The 21,737-nt window shown below is 35.9% G+C and overlaps 1 protein-coding gene across 1 annotated transcript in view; it reads left to right on the top strand.

Moving 5' to 3' along the window:
* CNTN5 (contactin 5) overlaps nucleotides 1–21,737 on the top strand; it is a 1,793,707-nt gene that overhangs the window by 1,752,063 nt on the left and 19,907 nt on the right. Inside the window, exons 22-23 of the mRNA XM_007494948.3 lie at nucleotides 17,530–17,716; nucleotides 18,160–18,272. Coding sequence (XP_007495010.2) covers nucleotides 17,530–17,716; nucleotides 18,160–18,272 — 300 coding nt within the window. The remainder of the gene's footprint in view (nucleotides 1–17,529; nucleotides 17,717–18,159; nucleotides 18,273–21,737) is intronic.

Here is a 21,737-nt window from a genome sequence, read left to right as displayed (position 1 = left end):
GTAACCCTATTATTAACTATATTTTAACTTTTGATAGCCTGGCCTCTTCTCAACAGTAAGTGACAAGGTGTTTTTATAGTGACGGACAAGTCAGCAACATTGTCCTACTTTCAACCTTAGACTTGTTAGCACTTATTATTGAGGTGTAATAAAAGATAAAACAACTTGTTCCATTTTTCAGTGTCATCATTTAAAAGGCTGCCCTAACAGCTCTGTTTCTCAGGTTTTGTGCAGTTTTCAGGTGTTCATTTTGTACCTTCTAAAATACATCTTCCTTGGACATGTCACTGGAGCTTTGTCTGTCAATTGATTGCCCTTGAAATGCAACCAGTTTTACTTCAAGAAATAAAATAATTCATAAAGAGAATTTCTTTCTTTTTTAAACCCTTACCTTCCATCTTAGAATCAATACTGTGTGTTGGTTCCAAGGCAGAAGAATTGTAAGGGTTAGGCAATGGGGGTTAAGTGACTTGCCCAGGGTCACACAACTAGGAAGTACCTGAGATCAGATTTGAACCTAGGTCTCTAGACCTGGCTCTCAATCCACTGAGCCATCCAGCTGCCCCCAAGAGAATTTCTTAAGGAGGGAAAGTGAGAAGGGAGAAGGGAGGGAATGATCATTGAGTGGGTTCTACTTTATGAAGTGACTAGTCAGATTTGAAAACTCAAATACCAATGAGTATCTTAGTTTTTCCTACAATAACTCATGGCATTCCAGAAAGCTTTTTTAAAATTTGTGTCTGTGTTTTAGAGAACCTCAGATAGAAATGGAAAAAAGAAAAAAATATATAGCCAGAATAACCAAAAGGCTAGAACAAAGCCCATTTTATTTTCCATATGGTATGAGGATAACAGCTGCTTTACAAAATCATTTTGTTTTCCACTGTAGCTATATAAAAGCTTAAATATTGAAAGCTAAACAAGTAAGCATATCAAAATAATATACCATTTCTATCCTTTCCTTTCTGAGAGGCTATGGATTCTCATTTAAATCAAATGGCTATTATGCCAGTTTCATTAGATTTACTTCATGGGTTGTTTTCATCTGATTATGTAGCTAACAGAAACAATTTCAGCTTTTCAGACACCAGCTCATCATACAAAAGTTGAGAGTCTACCATTTTTAGATTCTGTTATCTAAAAGATTATTAACCATTTATTCCCTTGTTCTGTCAAGAACGTTTCCTTGGTGTTCTCAGACAAGGATTCCTAAGTGAATTGGAGTTTTTTGCCATCTATCTAAAAAGATAGAGCACTATTCCTCTAGCCAAAACATTTTGGTTTTCCTTCCCAAAATTTTTAATATGTCATATCCTTGTCTGCTACTGTGTCTTATTTGAACCAAACATTCTCCTTAAGTACAGCCTGACCAGAACTCTGCCCAGATTACATTTCTCATTTGCAGCAATATTCCCCAACTTTGTTTAGGTCAATAAACCATGGTCACTTTACTGTAATACACTTCCTTAAATGAGACTTCTTACTCATTGCAATAGGTTTGAATAAAAGAACCAGTGCACTTTAGGAGAGCATTCCCATTGGTTCTTTCCCTAAGGGGAAACATTCCTATTGGCCCTTCTCTGTTTCTAGTCTCCCCAACCTATGTGTGCTCTTATGTCCATATACATCCAAGTACCCATTAGTTCAGCCATCTCTCTAGCAACACCTTCATCCATAACCACATTGTATAATTTATTTTAAAAAATAGCAATCTCTGCTACAATACCCCCTATGCTTCTTACACGGCTCATAAGTTGGTAAAGGGGAATAAACAGTAGACTTTCTCACATGCCTCTTATTTAAAAGGGAGAATTAAGGTGCTTTAAAGAAGTGAGACAGTGTTTGAAGTGACCTTCAAAATCATCCTGTCTAAATCTGGCCTCACACACTTCCTTGCTTTGTGACCCTGGGCAAGTCACTTAACCCCCATTTTCTACTCCTTACCGCTCTTCTGCCTTAGAGCCAATTTACAGTAGTGATTCTAAGAACAGGAGGTATGGGTTGAAAAAAAATCATCCTGTCTAATTCACTCATTTTACTCATGAGGAAATTGAAAACTAACAGGGAAAAGAGACGCCTCAGTTCATTTAGCCATGTAACAACAAAGAAATTATTTTATTTTAATTAATTTATTATCTATTCTCTATTATATAATAATATAACACATTATAATATATTGCTCTGTATAAGCACATGAGAACATAATAAATTATAATATATTGCTATATATCAATAAATTAGAATATATCAATGTAATGTTATAATATGTTATAATATATCATTATATATGTCAGTTATATTAAATAAAACCTAGCTCCCAAGAAAATATTCTTTCTAGAAAGCCATGTTACTCTCAGTTCACCAGACTCAGAGTGAAATGATCATTAGGGAAACCCTTTACAATTTACATACAACATACACACATTATAAATGGATTTTTGGTAAGATTTTATGAACAGTTTTTTTCCACTTTGTTTTCTAATCATCGTTACTGGAATGACTCACTGTGTAGGGGAAAAAGCAGTGAAGTCAATATTAAAACAAAAAAATAATAAAGACTCATTTTTTTAACCCTAGGAGTTGGGAGGCCTGCATTCTCGTGCAGATGCTGCCACTTGTGACCATAGGCAAATCTTTTTACCTCTCTGAGGTTCTATTTCCTTATTTATAAAATGGACATAATCATTTATACCTGGCCTCTCTGCCTCGTAGTTTTGTTGCAAGGTGTTATATAAACTGCAAAATTCTATATGGTTCATTGGTTTTATTTTCATTCTGGCAGAGTGCACTAAATTGAAACTAATATTTTGATTAAATATTCCATGGGCTGGTCACTTAAAGAAAAAAAAAAACTAAAGTAAACTACTACTGAAATTACTGTTGTATTTGTTCCCAAGAAGTTGACTGTTTTTTGCAGTCTGGTGCTTAATATCTGAGACCCCCCAAAAAGGACAAGGAAGTTTAAGGGAAGGGAGATATGCTGGGCGGCACAAGAAGACTACTTGCTCATTTACTCTGAGAAGCATTATTAAAATGAAGGCAGCCCTGGTGACCACAGAGTGTAGAAAATAAGGTCCTGTAATTTTTTAAAATCTTGCCTGATGTTCAAAATATAACTGAAATTGTCTATAAGGGGCTTTAGCGCCTTTAAAAAGCAATTACTGTCAGTAGCAACCAGGTTGATTGACAGCTAAGGTTCCTTATAGCAGAGGCAAAAGAGAGTAAATGGTTCCTTCTGTGTGTTAAATTGGCCCAGGGCAGAAAACGCAGGGAGGTCTAGGTGACTCCTGTCATGTACGAAACCAGCAGATCCTGAGTTAGGGAATACAATGCAGACATGTCACAGATGGGATGGGGGCTCCCGGTTCCTCCTCATGCCCAGTCCTGTTTGACTGAATGGAATGCAAGGAGGGGCCATGAGTGGATTCTACTGTAGACTTATTCATCCCTGAGAAGGACTTTAGAGATCAATTAGTCCGATGTCATTTTGCAGACCAGGAAATTGAAAACTAAAGATGTTAAATGACTTGTCTAAGAGCACATCCTTAAATTAATTAGTGGTTAGGTGGGCCTGAAACTCACAGCTCCCTAGCAGAACCTGCCTCCTCTTATGACAGGACTTTGGAGAAAGAACACACTAATTCCTTTAGCAAAAAGAGAAAAGGGAGCAGTCACAGTCTTTTTATGCCAGGAACCTCAAAAGTTCAAGAACTATCTCGAACAGCTATTCTGTTTATTGTTACTATTGTTATTCAATCTTTTCCATTCACTATGACCTCATTTGGGGTTTTCTTCACAAAGATACTGGAGTGGTTTGCCATTTCCTTCTTCAGCTCATTTTACAGATGAAGAAACAGAGGCAAAGGGGGTCAAGTGACTTGCCCAGGATCACACAGCTAGTAAGTATCTGAGAATGGAGTTGAGCACAGGAAGAGTCTTCTTGATTCCAAGTCCTGTGTGGTTTGCTGTATCCCTCAAGCAGCTGCAACCTCCTTTAATAAAAATCTATCATCAGCTGTGTGACCCTGGGCAAGTCACTTGACCCCCATTGCCTAGCCCTTACCATTCTTCTGCCTTGGAGCCAGTACACAGTATTGACTCCAAGATGAAAGGTAGGGAAGGTAAGGGTTTAAAAAAACAAACAAACAAAAAAAAAAACCCTATCATCAGAAGGCAGCAGGGTATTATGGAAAAAGCATGAAGAGTCAGAAGATCTGCATTTAAATTCTACTTCTGCAATTTACTAATCTGTGACCATTTAACCTATCTAGGCTTCATTTTATTTAGCTGTCTGAATATGAGTGTATCAGGCAGCTACGTATTGTGTAATTAGAATCTGCTCCCCAGGATTCCAATTCCCAGCATCCCACTTTTGTTCTCACGTTAAGTCCTTACGTCTTGGAGATAGTTTTCTGGGACCCTGACCCTCTCTCTCTTCTCCTGCTAAAGAGGTTGGGAAAACTTCTCTTCCAATCACTCTTCCAAGTGATTATTAATAAATATTATAAAATATAATACTTGGAGTTCTTGGATATTAATTTAAATCTTACATTTTTATAGTGGCCAGAATGATGGACGTGAAGTCAGAAAGGTTATCATGCCTCACTGACTTACTGTGTGACTCTGAGTAAGTCATTTAGCCTTTGTCTAACTCAGTTTCCTTATCTGTAAAATGAGGATAGTAATAGCTCCTTCCAGGATAATAGCTGCCTTCTATTATTGTTCTAAGGACAAAATGAGATATTTTTAAAGTATTTTATAAATCTTAAACTCCTATATAAATGTTAGTTATCATTATAATATGCCATTATACCAAATTATTTTACATGAAATTATGTACAGATACAGTTATATTTTATAATAAATTTATATACTTTGTTTCTATATATTCTTTGGTAATATTTAATTTGATATATTTTATAGATTATACTTTATTTTTATACTATAAAATATTGTTATTTAATATGAGGTAGTTATTAATGAAAATAACTCTATAGTATTAGTTATTAATATATTAGATGTATGCATATACACATATTATTGATATTTTTATTATTATTAAAGAGATTTTAAAGACTCTTTGAACCAGTTTTAAGTCTATACCATCTCTTACCACATTTCAAAAGTGTTCTGTATATTTTTGTAGCTCTTTGGGGAGTCTGCCTCTCACATGTAGATTAGAAATTCTATTCCAGGTTCAAAGTTATCTGTGGGTCTACAGTGCATTCAAAACCATAGGTGAGTCCCCTCTTTTTAGGAGTCATTCCAAAAGAAGCATTTAATGAAAAAACAAAATCATAAAAATAGCAATAGCTATTGCCCCCTTCTCATATACCTTGGACTTGGTCTCCCAGAAATTAACACACTGCTCCTGGGAAGACTGAACATATATAGGTAGGGACCATGATCAAGAGACATACATATGAGAACTACATGAGAGCAATATACAGGTAGGAAGAACTGGGTGACCTAAGTAAGCATATATGTGGAAAGGTGGCCACCAGTGTGTAAGGATTACCAATATTTTCTGGGAATGTTATTATATTGAACCTGCTTTCTGGTGGGCATGGAGTAGTTTCTTTGAGGCATTGACCCCCTCTGGATTTGTAGTTCTACTGAGCATGTAGTCTCTCTTGTTCTCCTTTATCTCTTTCTCTCCAGTCACCTTTTAGCTGGAATCCTTCGCTGAATTCTACCATGTCTCTGTCTTCTTGGACCCCAGAGTCTAAGCCTCAGTGCTTTTAGTGAAAAAGGAATATGATAGTTCTCTGGGAGGCAGAAGAGAGAGAAGTACTGGGGGAAAATCTGATGTCAAAAACAAGGAAACATTAATAAAATTTGATTTAAAAGAAAGAAAAAAAAACAGAAAAGTGGTTGATTTTCTTCATAAGAGCTGAGATCTGTTTACTTCCAGACTTCAGTTCCAAGGAGGAAGCTCTTCTGTAAAATAAATCATCTAAGTTAGAACCCCCAAACATTTAGTCTCACTTTGAACCCGTTTTCCTCTCCTAAAAGGACAAGCTTCTTTGTCACAAGCTATTATTCTGCTTAGAGCTAAGGAACAAACAAACCAAAAATAAATAAATAAATAAAACTTCCTTGAATACATTAAATTTTTAATTTCCAAACTGAATAGTGCTCAAATCATTTCAAGAGCTACCTTCCACTAAATTGCAAAAGCTGTCAAGGTCTGTGGCATTGATTTTACTCAGCACCCTGAGATTCCTTGGGTTCTGTCATGGAAATGAAGCCAAGGAATCAGAAAAACCAGACAAGAGGACAAGGACATTGTTTTTTTACCCTTTTGCCCTAAATTCCTCTGCATGTGTATGCATATTTGTCTACGTCTGTATGTAAGTGTACATGAACAACTTTCCAGGCTTTGAGGTGCCCTATATATAATAGGAGTTACAGATAAAATTTTCTTTTCCTGAACACAAAAATCCAAACAAATCATTCCTTTGTTATGCCTTTATTTAGAATTTTTTAGAAATAACTATTGCTAGAAATCATATTCTCAGAGCTTAGGGATCCCATATTTAAAATAATAATAATAATAGCATATAGATAGATGCACTATATGTGTGTGTATTATATATAGTGCTATATATTAGTGAAGGCAGCTTGATGGCTCAAGGGGTACAGCATTGGACCTGGGATTAGGAAGACTTGAGTCCAAATATAACCTCAGACACTTAATACCTGTGTGACACTGGGAAAGTCACTTAACCCTGTTTACCTCGGTTTCTTCATTTGTAAAATCAGCCAGAGAGAAAATGACAAATACCTCCAGAATCTTTGCCAATGAAACCCAAAAATAGATCATGGAGAGTCAACAAGATTGAAAATGACTGAACAACATCTTGTATAGTCATTTGCAGTCATATGAAGGTTTGAATTTAGGAAGATAAATCTTCCTGACTCCAGACTAGCAAACTATTTGCTACTATGTAGAAGTGGATGTAATATAGTAATTTCAACATATTATATGCATATACTACTGTGTATACATATATTCTCATCTATAGATAGATATTGATATTTCTATATATATATATGTGTGCATGTATATACATATACAGTGTACTTGTTTTCTTTGAAGAGCTTATCTTGCTAGGAGAAAAAAGTAGGTTATGAGTTTTAAAATGTTGTGGCTGAGGGGGACTGCATCCACCTGCTTGCCTCAGGGGCCCCTCCCTACTACTTCCTGGTATGTGATTGGTCTTGAATTGGACCAATCCTATGCTAGGGAGGGGCCATTTCCCCCTAATTCCAGGCAGGGGATTGGTCTACATAAGGGCCAATCCTATGCTTGGGGGGGACCTTGGAATCTGAGATGATTCAGAGTAGTTGGGCTCTAGTTAATAATTTCAGCTAGGGAACTCTGGTGGTTTTTTTTTTCTTTTAATAAAGTTTAGAAAAAGATCAGAAAGTCAGATAGTTTTTCTTTGCAGTCATCACAAGATTCAAAGTGAGACAAAATGTTTGGGGTTCTAATTAACTTAGATGATCTATTTTACAGAAGAGCTTGGTTCTTTGAACTGAAGTCTGGGAGTAAACAGGTTCAAATCCTCCAGTGGACAATAATGAATAGGTAGCATAAGTTTCAAACATTTCCAACAACACACAAATAAATGCCTTGTCATGGCTGTGTCTAGTTATTAAATAGGTGTCCCTCCTGGTGGCTTAGTGGTCAGCAATTTCAAGCCCTTGCCTCCAATTACTTTTCTATATACATAAGGAGGCTTATGTACCATTTCCCAGTTACAGAAGTTATAGGAATGGTTTTAAAATATAATATCTCTATCCTTAAGCAAGTTTTAGAGTTCCACTGGGTTACAACAGCAGATAAATTTCAAGCTACTATGATTATAGGTCCCCAGGTACACACTATTCCATTCATTACCAATGGAGATAAGACCACATAGTCATGGATTACACTAATGGCCTGCTATACAGTGATAAAGTCATTCAAGACCTACCATTTTATTTTAATTTCAAATTAAGATTGAAATAATGTATTTTTAAAGTAAATTACTTCTTTTTATATCAAAGGGAAAGCATACCATTATAATGCTATATTCCATTAAGAATTCCAGATCCTTCTTTGACCATTCTCCAAATATCACCCTCTTTTGGAGCACAGTCTTCCAGAGATGTTCATGTTATTTTTTTATTTAACGGAATGTTTAAAGGATCTATACACTCTTTTAAAACAATATTTATTCATTTATTTGTTACATTAAAATACTCAGGTAATACTTTGCATTCCTTTCATCTCCCCCATTAGAGAAGGCATCATTTGATATATTTATATATAAAATGATGTCTTGCTTATTTCTACATATTAATTCTTTCTCTGGAGGTAGCTATACACAGTCATTCTTCAAAAAATATTTCTGTTACTATATATAATATTCTCTTGGTTCTGCTAATTTCACTCTTCATAACTTCATGGAGTTACTTCTGTCAACTTATAACCAGTCTCTGATTTAGGAACTTATTTGAAACACTTAAGGCTACACAGCTAAAAAAACATAGGATTTTTAACTTGGGTCTTTCTGATTCTAAGCTTAGCCTTGTGATAGAGACCTGAAGAGAGAGAGTTTTTGCAGGATTTGTGGACCAAGATGCAGGGCTGGAGATCTAGCTCTAGATGTCTGTCAAGAGAAGATTCCAATGGAATGTCCCCAGAAGGGGCAATTGGGGGGCTTTGGCTGGCCACACTGAGAAGAGAAACTTGGCTTTGGGACTTTGTCTCTGACTGGGACTCACTCTCTCCCTGGAGGTTTAAAGCTGGCTTCAAACTTTTTCAAAATTTTTTTTCAAATCAGACTTTTATAAGTCTCATTTGGTTTTTTTGTTTTCTCTGACTCTGAGCAGTTGAAGTTGACACTGAGAAGAGAAACTTGGCTTTTGGATCTTGGTCTTTGTCTCTCTGGCTCTGAGCAGTGGAAGCTGACCAGGGGAGAAGCTTTTGAGTTGGTGGTCTATAAGAGAGTTGAGCTGGCCAGGAGAAAAGGAGAGACTTTGAACTTTGTTTCTTTCTGGGGTTAAGCTGAGAGATCTGGCTGATTTGTGAAGAAGAAAGAAAATTTTAAAAGGGCTACTGTTCTCCATCTTCCTAACTGTCTAAGAGTTACATTTGTGACTCCACAAACCCTCGATTTTATCTCATTAGGGAAATTCCTCATCCCTCTTACCTCAGTTTCCCATCCTGTTATCCCAATAAACCCATTGACTGAGAAAACAACTAGAGTATCTTTATAGTTCACTCAGGAGGGAGGGAAGGAGCCAGTTCCCCTGTGTACCAGTATCCCTGTATGGTGGCATCCCCCAGTATTTCTCTGTTCTACCTCTATTACCAATAAGCAGGTTCAGGTCCCATTAGCAGCTCTCTCTCTAGTCAAGCCAGGGAACAGTAGTCATTGCAAGAAGAACAGTTTCCCCTCAGTTTACCTTCTCTAGTTCAACAATTAATAAGTTTCCTTCAGCTTACATTCTTTATTTCAGCCTGCAATCCTCTGTGCCATGTTTTCTCCAAATTTTCATAACATCAGAGACTAAATATTTTTAGAATCATCACCTCAAATTAATTTCCTTTATTCTATCACTATATGATTGTATCAGGTGAAAAAGACACCTATTTTTAGGTTGAAGGAGTTTCCTCAAGCTGTTAATGAAGGTATATCCTAAAACCATATTTTGCATTTTATTCTTCTAATTAAAAGAATTTCATGAACCTCACAACCCATTCATGCAAATTAATTATTTCCCATAATATATAATAATATGTTTCCATAAATGTTTCTCCCTGTATATGTCACCCCCATGGGATGTCTGGGGAAAAGATAGGAATGAACCCTAAAACCAAAATAAGAAGCCCTATTGTATTTCCAAACCTCTTTCATATTATCTTCTTTGGACAGTAGTGACATCTTCTGGGACAAATAAATACAAGCAATTCAAAAAATTTATCTCATCATGATGTTCTTCCTCCACTCTAAATATATTTTACCTCAAATCCCCTAATCCAATGTTTGACAGCCTCATCAATATTAAAAAGAATGACTAAGCATCGTTTATTTAACTAATTTGAATTTTTGAAATTCCATCCTTCAAAGTATGATCATCTATTGGGCACAAAACAATATGATACATGAAACATCATACCAACAAATACCATTCACAAGGTACATATTGAGAAATGTGCCAAACACAGCATTCAAAATGTCTGGAGACTAGGGTTCTGCCTAATCAAAACAAGCTGGAAATATTCTCACTAATAAAATGTCCTTCTTTCAAATGATGGTAATATTTTTAAATCCTCAGTGAGAGAGATGAGCTGATCTTAGATGTTGTATGAGTAAGGAGGCTAGAGGAGAGGGAACTCAGGGTTCCAGTTCTTAGGATTGTTGTTGGTGTTCAGTCATTTCAGTTATTCCCAACTCTTAATAACCTCATTTGGAATTTTCTTTGTAAAGACACTGGAGTGGCTCACTATTCCTTCTCCAGCTCATTTTACAGGTAAGGAAACTGAGGCAAACAGAATTCAATTACTTGCCTAGGATTGGACAACTAAGTGTTTGAGATTAGATTTGAACTGATGAAGATAAGTCTTCCTGACTTCTAGGACTGGTACTCGAACCTCTATGACACCTAGCAGCCTTTTTTGGTTTTATTAGTCCTAAAATGCACTAGAAATAAAGTGATTAATTCTCAAACAAGACCATTGTTAGAGTATGTTTCTGCAAGTATTCAGGCCAATTAGAATTTGAGTCACCATATTTGTACTGCTAAAGTTTCAACTCCTTCATCAACTATTTGCTAGGCACTGAGTTAAGCACTTGGAATACAGAGAAAAAGCAAAAATAGTCCCTGCTCTCAAGAAGTTTATATTCTAATGGATTATTTTAAGGTTGAACTCATATAAAGTTCACTAAAGTGATTGAAAGGAGCAGAAACTATGCCTGGTGATGACAAGTCTGTTAGCTAAAAGGAAAAGTTATGTGGAGTGTATGGGTTAGAAGACATAGGTCTCATAATTATTGCAGTGTCAACCCCTTTCTTTAGGGAAGGAGAGGAAAGAATACTTGTTTACTTATCTGACATATCAAATTTATCTGATATACCAAAACAGTGAGTTTTGTTGATTGGAGATGAAGAGGAGGAGATTGATTGATTTTGAAAGTGGAAATCTAAAAATCAGACTTCCTCTACAACTAAAAGAGGACTCCCAAGGATGGCTCAACAACTAGAATATAGATGAAGAGATAAAAAGTAGCTGAACCACTATGAAAAGATACCAGTTACTAGGAGCAACAAGGTGGCTCAATGGATAGAGAGCCAGATCTAGAGACTGGAAGTCATAGATAGCTTCAAATCTGGCCTCAGACATTTCCTGGTGATATGACCCCAGGCAAGTAATTTAACCCCAAATGCCTAGCCTTTACTGCTCTTCTGCCTTGGAACCAACTCTTAGTATGGATTCTAAGACAGAAAGTAATTTAAAAAAAAAAAGGCTATCCATTGCTATTATGTTCAGAATGGGTTACCTCACCTATGCCAGAAACTTGTGGAACAAAGAGTTCTAATAAAATAAATTTGTTGATATCCATCATGAGGCACATGTCTGAAAAAGCACCATTCTAGGAGGAAGATCAATTCACACATGAAGAAACTACAGACTTTATACCTAGAGGAGGAATGTTGTGTAAGGAAGATGAGAAGGAAGCTAGTTTGAGTAAAGCAAAATATGTCTTCCTTACAGAAAATTCATCCTGTCTTTGAACCCTTCCCCAATGCCTGGAATGTACTCCCCACTTACTTCATGGAAATCATTGCTTTCTTCAAGACTTGACTGAACTACCACTTCCTATACAAAGTCCAACCTAATTCTCTCAGTTACTAGTACCCTCCCCAATGGAAATTAGTTCCTTTTTTCTTTGATGGATGGAGGGGAAAGAAAATAAGCATTTTTTTTATTTTAAATTTTTATTTTTTTCTAAATTAAGTCAATGCAATTTTCAATATTTGTTTTTTATGTTCTCCCCTTCCATCCCACTAAAGATGACAGGTAGTATGATATAGGTTGTACAAATATCATTACACAAAATATATTTCCATGTTCATCATGTTATGAATAAGACATATGTTGATTCTAGAGAAAATCCATGGAGGAAATTAAGTGAAGAATGGTATGTTTCGATCTACATTCAGACTCTGTCTGTTCCTTATGATAGTGACTATCCTTTTTTTGACATGAGTCCCTTGGAGTTGTCCTAGAGCCTTGACTTGTTGATAATAGTTAAATCATCCACAGTTGATCATTATAAAATTATTGTTGTTACTATGTACAATGCTCTTCTGGTTCTGCTCACTTCATTTTGCATCAGTTCATAGAAGTCTTTCCAGGTTGTTGATTTTTGTGTGTGATTATCTTGTTCTTCATTTATTATGGCAAAAACATATTCCATGAGAAGCATATACCACAATTTGTTCAGCTATTCCTCCAATTGATAGAAATCCCTTCAAATTTCAGTTCTTTGCCATTACAAAAAAAAAAAAAGAGCTACCATAAATGTTTTACACAGGTAGGTTCTTATATCTCTTTAATATCTTTAATCTCTTTGAGAAACAGATGAAATATAGTGATATGCACAGTTTTATGTCCCCTTAGGCATAATTCAGAATTGCTCTCCAGAATGGTCACCACTCCATCAGCAGTGTATTAGTATCCCAGTTTTTCAGCAGCCCTGCACATTTTTATAATTTTCCTTTTTTTTTATGTTAGTCAGTGTATTGGATATGAAATGGTACTTTAGACTTGTTTTAATTTATATTTCTTTAATTAATAGTTATTTAGAGAATTTTTTTTCATATGACAAAGTTTGTTTTAATTTCTTTATCTTAGAATTGCCTGTTCATATAGGTTGACCATTTGTCAATTGGAGAATGCTTTGTATTCTTAGAAATTTGACTCATTTCTCTATATATTTGAGAAATGAAGATTTTGTTAGAGATTTGTTATAAAGATTTTTCCCAGTTTGTTGTTTAACTTTTAATTTTGGTTGCTTTGATTTTATTTGTGCAACCCCTCTACAATTTAATGTGGTCAAAGTTATCTATTTTATATCAGGTAATGTCCTTTATGTCTTTTTTGGACATAAATTCTACTCTTATCCTTAGGTCTGACAGGTAAACTATTTTGTGCTTCCTTTATGATAATACCCTTTATTTCCAAATCATGTATCTATTTTGGTATATGTTGTGAGATATTGATCTATTCCTAATTTCTGGCATATTATTTTTTAAATTTTCCTAGCAGTTTTTGTCAAATAGTGACCCTTTCTTCCAGAAGTTTGGTTTTTTGAGTTTGTCTAACAATAGATTATTTTGGTCATTTACCATTGCATTTTAAGTATCTAATGTATTCCACTGGTCTGCTACTCTATTTCCTAGCCAGTACCAGATTTGTTGCCACTTTATAATACAGTTCATATTATACATATGTATACATATAAAGATATATAATATAATACAAAGTATAATACACTTACTAATATAGAGATCCATTACAACTAAACCACCTTTTACATATTATTTTCATTAATTCCATTGATATTCTAGGTCTTTTGTTCTTCCAGACGAATTATGTTATTATTTTTTCTAGCTCTGTGAAATCATTTTGGTTAATTTGATTGGTATGGCATGGAATAAATAAGTAGAATTGTCACTTTTATAACATTGGCTCTGCCTACCCATGACCAATTAAGGTTTTTCCAGTTGTTTAGATCTGAATTTATTTGTATGAAAAGTGTTTGGTAGTTATAATCACATAGTTCCTGTGTTTGTCTTGGCAGGTAGAGTCCCAGATAATTTATATTGTCTACAGTTATTTTAAATGTTTTTTTTTCTTTCTGTATCTTGCTGTTGGGCTTAATAAGTATAGAGAAATCCCGGTTATTGGTGTGTGATTCATTTTACATGCTGAACTTTGCTAAAGTTAATTATTTCAATTAGTTTTTTATTAATTCTCTAGGTATACATTCTCTAATTATACATTTTCTAGGTATAAAAAAACATAATGGTTTTATTTCCTTATTGCCTATTTTAATTCCTTTAATTTCTTCTTCTAAGGGCAAGTGATTCTGTTATTTCATTGATATAAGTAAACTCCCTTTATTAACAGGAAACTATCATGCCTATAGTCTCAGAGAATTGCCTGGGAAAATGAAAACCTTAAAGCTTTCCCAAGATCTCAAAAACAGTGTGTATAATAGACTAGACCAAAATCTTAGTTCATCAGTTTTTCCTATTTCATTCCACTATGATACAAAGAGAAATAGTTTGTAGATTCTTTAGTTTTCCCCCAGGTTTCCTCTCCTGTAACCTGGATTTTTATCCCATGAAAAAAGATATTACAAAAATTTTTTCTTTAGCTTAAGAGACTTAGATTTGTAGTGATTATTCAGTATCTTAAATGTTCAATAGCAAAAGAGGGCCAAAAGGCAAAAGTCTGTGTTTGTAGCTAAATATAGACTGTTGAATATTACATTTTATCATGTTCTAGCAATCCAAAGTATATATTTAATAATTTTCCAGATATCCTGACCCATTTAAAAAAATAAACAGGAAATAGAGCATGCCACTAAGGAAAGAAATAATGTGTTTTTTCATGGACTAAGTGAATTCTAATACTGCCCAGCACCTATAAGTTCACTGTTGATCCAATTTTTTACTAGTTAGTGATTTGCCTAGAAATCAAAGTCAATGAAGGAATCTAGTCCCCCAACATGGGATAATAAGACCAAGGTATAAAAAGAAACAAATATAAATGATTTGGGCATTACCAAACAGATTCTCAAGTTAGGTCAAGCATATATGTATGCTCAACTCAAATGCTATTAGAGGAGGCATTTCCTGATATCCCAGTTGCTAGTGTCTTCCTCTATAACTGTGTTGGTAAAGGTATGGCACAGATGCTGGGGTGGCTGAATGGAGAGCACTCCAGTCCCCCTCTCAACAGCACCTAAGGACATTTTTGCATGCCCTGCCCCTCTGTCGAGAACTTCCTCCCTCTGCTATCTGGGGTAATGTGGGGCCAGGCTCACAGGCAGCTTGAAGGTGTAGTTTGGGCATGCAGTCTTGAAAACTTTTGCCAACACTTCTCTATAAACTAACCCTTTTTTCACTTTTCTGGATATATCTTATGTGTACCTATTTATAACCAGGTTATCTCACTTTTAGCATATAAGCTCCTTATGGACAGTATTTTATTATTTTCTTTATATACCCAATGCTTAATACAATGCCTAGCACATGTTAAGTTCTTAATTAATTTGCTTACTGATTTTTATAATTATATCCCCCTTCTATTCAGAGTAGTAATAGGATTTTTCATATCAATACTGTTAATAATAACAAATATTTATTAAATGCATACTCTGCATAAAGCATCTAGGAGAAACAGAGAAAAATAAGAATCTTTATGGAAAGTATGTTAAGTCTGTGAGAGGATTTGGTATGCAATTCTCTGGGAGAATGGAGAATTCGGGGAAGATTTAATAAAGCAGGTGGATTTAGGGTTGACCCATAAAAGATAAGAAAGATTTCAGTAATTGCAGATATCCAATTACAGGAAAGATTGTGTGCAATTCATGGAGAGTATAAAGCACTAATATTTGGGGTGGATGAGGAACAATCAAATTTGGCTGCACTATAGGATATGTTAACAAGAATTAGATAATACCAAGAAAGAGCCTTATGGCCAGATTGTGAAGCAACTTTAGTGACCAGATAAAGAGTATATATTTTAGGTAGATAGGAAAAAAATAGCCATGGAATTTTTTAACAGAGAACTGATGTATTTAGAAATGACACTTTAGAATGTTTAATCTGGACAACCAGATTTAAGATGACTTTTAGGGGAAGCCTAGTTAGGGAGCTCTTATTATTCTCTAAAGATGTAGTAAGAACATTAACTGAGATTTTTGTTTTAAGAAATGAAAAAGGTGAAATGTAAACAAGTAGAAAAGACAAATAAGTAGGATTTTGTGATTGATCTATCATCAAGCAAAATCAAGATTGTGATAATGATAATGCCATCTTGTCACTTTTATAAGGTTCTTTAAGACTTGCAAAACGCCTTCCTCATGACAATCCTAGGACCTAGGTAGTATAGGTACTATTATTCCCAGTTTACAGATAAGAAACTGAAATTTAGAGAAGAGAGATGACTTACAAAATCACAGCCAATAAGTGTCAGAGCCAGAATTAAGTATCAGGTCTTTAATAATTCCATGAGCTCATTCTGTAATACCACACACTCCCCAACAAGAGATATAAAGGAAAGATAGCAATCCAAGGTGACTCAAGAAAGCTTGAATCTAGGATAATTCAGTGTAACAATGGAAGTCAGGAGGAGGAGCACATTGGGAGCCTGAAATGGTAGAACTGAACAGTATGACTTCAGGGCTGCTGAGTTGGAGGTGCCTTTGCAAACCTAAAAGAGCAAAGGAAATGTGAGTTATTTGGGACTTCCAAGTGGAACTGTCCAGCAGGTACCTGGGAAAAGCAGGTCTTAGTTCAAGAGAGGGTCAGAGCTTTCAATTTAGCCTGGGGAGCCATTCACTTATGAATTAGGTTATCTCATTTGCATTGGTTTAGGTTCAGTGCTTTGGCAGGTCAGCTAGAAAAATGATCTCTCTTTTATGAGGTAAACTTTTTTTGTCTGAACAAGGATAAAACTTTGTTCATTAGAGGCCAGTAATTTGGTATCACAAAGAGAGCAAATTTAGTACAAGCACCAGCAATCAAGAACTTGTTTCCCAAAGAGGTCATCGTGACTTTGGGGTAAAGAAAAGAACAAGGTGCTTGTGACAAATTGTACTTGACAGAAACGTGTTCTAGAAGGCTAGCAAGTAAATATCCTTCCCTTTCTCTGGCAGGTAGCAATACTATTTCTATAAGACTGACCCGCTACAGGGTATCTGAAGATATTCTGTCAGCTCTTATTCATTATCCTGACATAGATTTGGGGACTGTTCTTTAGTCAGAGCCTGAAAGAAAACATTGCTTATGCCCCTTTCCCAGTTGATTCATTCAAAGTCTCTTGGCTTTGCATGGTAAATGGTCTTGATGACCTGTGAGAGGTGAGCTCGACTTGGATTTCTCTGAAGCTCTTTTGATTTCCTGTCAGCATTTATCCTTTGCTGTTCCACAGAGCTGGTCCCAGCACCTCATGCCAGCAGACTACAGGGCCATATATTTCATTGATCTGCTCAGCACTCATGTGACATAATGACTCCCCACATGTGTGAGAGAGGCAGACGTACATGCTTCCAGAAAAGGAAGAGCAAAGGTTATCAATTTCAGTGGCTTTTCTCTCTCTCTCTGTGTGTGTGTGTGTGGTGACAGAAGAGATTTTGCAATATATGACTCTTCAGCAATATCAAAGAAGGTGCAAGACCTCCAAAGCAGAGGGGAAATGTTAATAAGTTAATCTGTCTCATCATGTTTTGCCAACAGGTGGGTTACTGGAAAGACATGGAACAAGAAGAAGCAGCTGAAACAGTCAAAACTGGGGGAAATGAGTCATCTATCATTCTGACAGGATTAGAAGGAAATACATTATATCATCTGACAGTGAGGGCATACAATGGTGCTGGATATGGACCAGCTAGCAGCGAAGTACGTGCAGCCACCAAGAAATCCCGTAAGTGACCTGGGCTCCTTGTTCTTTTCAGAAAAAAGGAAAAACATCTTCCAACAGTTCTGGATTCCACATGGGCCACATACTAAACAGGGTTGGAGGGTCGTTTTGATTCATAGCCTTGCCTTGACACTTAGATCTGAATTCCAAAAGAAGAACAGGAAATTTTGCATTCACAATAGACAAAGGTTATCTTCCTGTGAAACAAGGCTAAGCGGTTTTGACACAGAAGGGAGATAAAAGGATTCAGGTTCATAAGCTCAGCAGAGTAGCTATTAAAATGACACTCCTGGAGCAAAAAAGAAACACCTTATCTGACTCCAGCTGGAAGGCAGCCTATAATGCCAGCCAACCATAAGCACAATAAAAGATTGAAATAGCAAAATTAAAATGAAGAAATGTATTTTAATGCATCCTGTCAACTTACTTCTGCTTTTATTTTTCAGCTCCTAGTCAAGCACCAAGCAACATTATGTGGGAGCAGCAAGGCTCTCAGGTTTCTCTTGGTTGGGAGCCTGTCAGACCATTAGCAAATGAATCAGAAGTCGTGGGTTACAAGGTTAGTATTTCTCTACTCTCCTATAAGATAGTTATTTCCTAAAAAGTTTCTTTTCTCTTAACCTTAGTTATCATAAATAGACCATGATTTTACTTTTTTCCTCAGCCTTTTTGAAATTATATTTGTGAAAAGAATCTTTCCTTTGAGCAGGAAAGTCAATTCTGTCCAAATGACTTCACTGGACAGAGTACTAAAATGGTTGGGTCAGAAGAAGAAAGCAAAGCAAAAGCTACCTCATCATGGAAGAAAGAAGAGGCAGTGAAAGATATCTTCAAGGCCAGTGAAACATGATCACCAATTACTGGGATGCCATAGAAATGAACAAATGATGGCAACATGTGGCATGCAGACACAAAATGGCTTAATTTCTTTTATGTTCTTTTTTCCAGATTACAAGTAGATACAGTTTTTAATAATCATTTTATAACACTTTATAGTCCATCTTATCTCCTTCTTTCCCTGTGCCCCCTCCCCTTGAAATGGTAGACAATATGACATAGATCAGTGATGATGAACCCTTTAGAGACTGAGTACCTGCAACCCTCACCCCACGTGTGAGCCCCCAGTCTTACCCCAGACAGGGAAGGGCTTCTGAGCAGAGGGGCAGATGATGGGAGAAATGTCCTCAGGCTTCTGTGGAGAGAGGGAAGAAAGCTGTTCCCTCTGGCACATGTGCCATAGGTTTGCCAACACAGATATAGGTTATACGTCTGCTACTGTGCAATACATATTTCCACATTCATCATATAGGGAAAGAAGACATATCACATATACAAGAAAGAAACTCACAAAGGAAATGAAGTGAAAATGGCATGTTTTAATCTACAAACTACATCACTTCCTTCTATGGTAATGGAGATCCTTTTCTGTCATAAATCCCTTGGAGTTGTCTTGAGGGTTTCATTTCAATAAATGAGGCTTCAATTCAATAAAATTACTACTGCATTTGTAAATTTTTGAAGAGCTGATTTAAAACAGTGCAAGTATCCTAAAAATTGGTGGACTATTCATTAGGAAAAGACTGCAGGGCCTGGATTTGTCTTCTTCGTTGCATACACAAAGATAGCTCCCCTTTGTAGTAGCATCTTCATATATAGTCATCTCATGTCATAACATGTATAAGCACAAAAATGTTTACAAATTTCACCTTCAGATATTTCTAACTTCTAAGATATGTGTGTGTGTATATATATATACCCTGTGAATTCATCAGAAAGGATTCAAAATTATTTTTTTCTATAATGCCTAAGATCATCATGCCTTAAATGCCAATACTATATCATCAGTTTAATAATATTTACCACAGGATTTATAAATGTTTTAGCTAATCCATCATCATAAAATATTTGATAATTTTTTTATTAGGCAAAAGCATGATTACAGAAATTAGGCATTGTTCCACTATTATAGAATGTAATGAAGCAATTTGGGTCTCTGGACTGAAATTTTAAGTCCTAAACTCTGAAGGAACTTCTTATGAGTATTCATTCAATATAAATTCGTCATATCCCAGAATTAGACTAGAACAATAAATTCCAGTGGCTTCTTATTATTTTCAAGATTAAATATAAAAATCTTTGTTGGGCTTCAAAGCCCTTCATAATCTGCCCTTCTTCCCACTACACACATGTGTGCATGTGCACACACACACACACACACACACACACACATCTTGTCTTTTTTTTCCCTTTATACTCCTCCTTACCACTCACACACAATGATCTAATGATACTTGCTTGCTTCCTTCCTATTCTTTGATCCTTGCTCAATCTTCAAACACAAGACATTTTCATTGGCTGTCACCAGTTCATGAAAGGTTCTCCTTCCTCAGCTCCACTTTCTGGCTTCCTTGGTTTCTAAAATTCTACCTTCTTTAGGAAGCCTTCTTGATCTCTTAATTCCCTCAGCTGGTGATTTCCAGTATAGAGAAATTCTTTGTGTATATAGCTTGTTCGTACGTTGTTGTTGACATATCGTCTCCCCCATTAGGCTGTGAGCTCCTTGAGAATACAGACTGTCTTTTACCTTTCTTTGAATCCTCAGGACATAGCCCATTTCCTGGCATGGAGCAGACATACTTTACTGACTGGTTGATTTGAGTCTTCCCCTTAGCCCAGGATGAGGAGGCAGCATGGTTGAATGTGGATAGATCTTTGGATTTAGAGTGCCTGGGTATGAATTTGGACACTGGCAGCTAAATGACCTTGGGTAAATCATGCTCCAAACTCTCACGGACCCAGCTTCCTCATCTGTAAAATGATAGGGTTGGACTTTCTGGCTTCTGAGGCCTCTTTCAGTTCTAAATCTCTGATCATATAATTGAACTGGTTTCTTTCATTTTAGAGAAAGAAGATAAGGAATCCTTAGATTCCATCACATTCAACACTCAATCCTTTCCCCCTCTACCCTCCATGAGTTTCTTCATTCCCATAAAGTCATTAATGGGTAAACATTTCTTTCAGACCAGAATATGCTGTAAAATTTAGGAGAGTAATTTGGTTAAAATGTTGCTATTCCATCATGTGTACAACCTAAAAATTCAGTTAACCAGGATTATAAGATATCCTTCCTCACAATAGAATATAAGTTATGGGGCATCAGAGAGTGTGAAGAACTTACTGTGACCAGAGAACATAAATGCTAACTCTTAGATACTTCCTGATTGGATAAAAGGAACTGCCCTTTGGCTTGTGAGACAGAAAAATTCATATGGAGATCCAAGATCTCAAGCAGTACATAAGGAAAACTACCTTCTTACCTAGTTAGGAGCATTTTATATTGTGCAGTTCATGGTATTTCCTACTCCTTGTTTGCCCATGGAGATTAGGTGTTTTTTTAAATGGTTCTTTGTGGGGTCTGAAAATAAGAACTGAGTCAGAAATTCTGGTCTGAAATCTGAGGATCTCAAGTCATAATACCAACATAGAGGAAACAGCTCTCTAAGTAAGATAATTCAGACTTCTCCCTTTTAGGTGATACTAAGAAGAGTGATACATTTCAAGGAATAAAAAGGAACTTCCCTAGAGTGATTTAAACTATTGCTTCTTTTTTTGGCCAAGATTAAGAAAATGTATAAAGGCCCTAAATCAATCTTGAATTAATCAGCACAAGGAAATAGAAGCCTCAGCTATACAAGATAAACCAACAGAATTTCAATTGCAAGTCAGTCTATTTTACCTTAAGAAAAGAAATACTGACTTTTATTCCAAAGTTTGCATCCTTATACAGATTAAGAGGGGACAAAAGGCTCCAAAATTACACAGAAAAAAAGAATCAATGGAGTAAGAATAAATTAAGCAAAAACAGAAATTCTTCTAAAGAACACCTAAGAGAAAAAGGGAACTTTCTTTCTCACTCAGATCTGCTTTCTAGAAAGGACCAGAGAAAGGCATGGGAGAAAGGTCTATCTCAATGACACCCCATTCAGATGATTAGGTTCTATCTAATTTCACTGGGGCATTCCCT

Source organism: Monodelphis domestica, chromosome 4, assembly GCF_027887165.1.
Source record: "Monodelphis domestica isolate mMonDom1 chromosome 4, mMonDom1.pri, whole genome shotgun sequence".
In the NCBI taxonomy this organism is placed as follows: domain Eukaryota; kingdom Metazoa; phylum Chordata; class Mammalia; order Didelphimorphia; family Didelphidae; genus Monodelphis; species Monodelphis domestica.
This window is presented reverse-complemented; position numbering and strand designations above follow the sequence as displayed.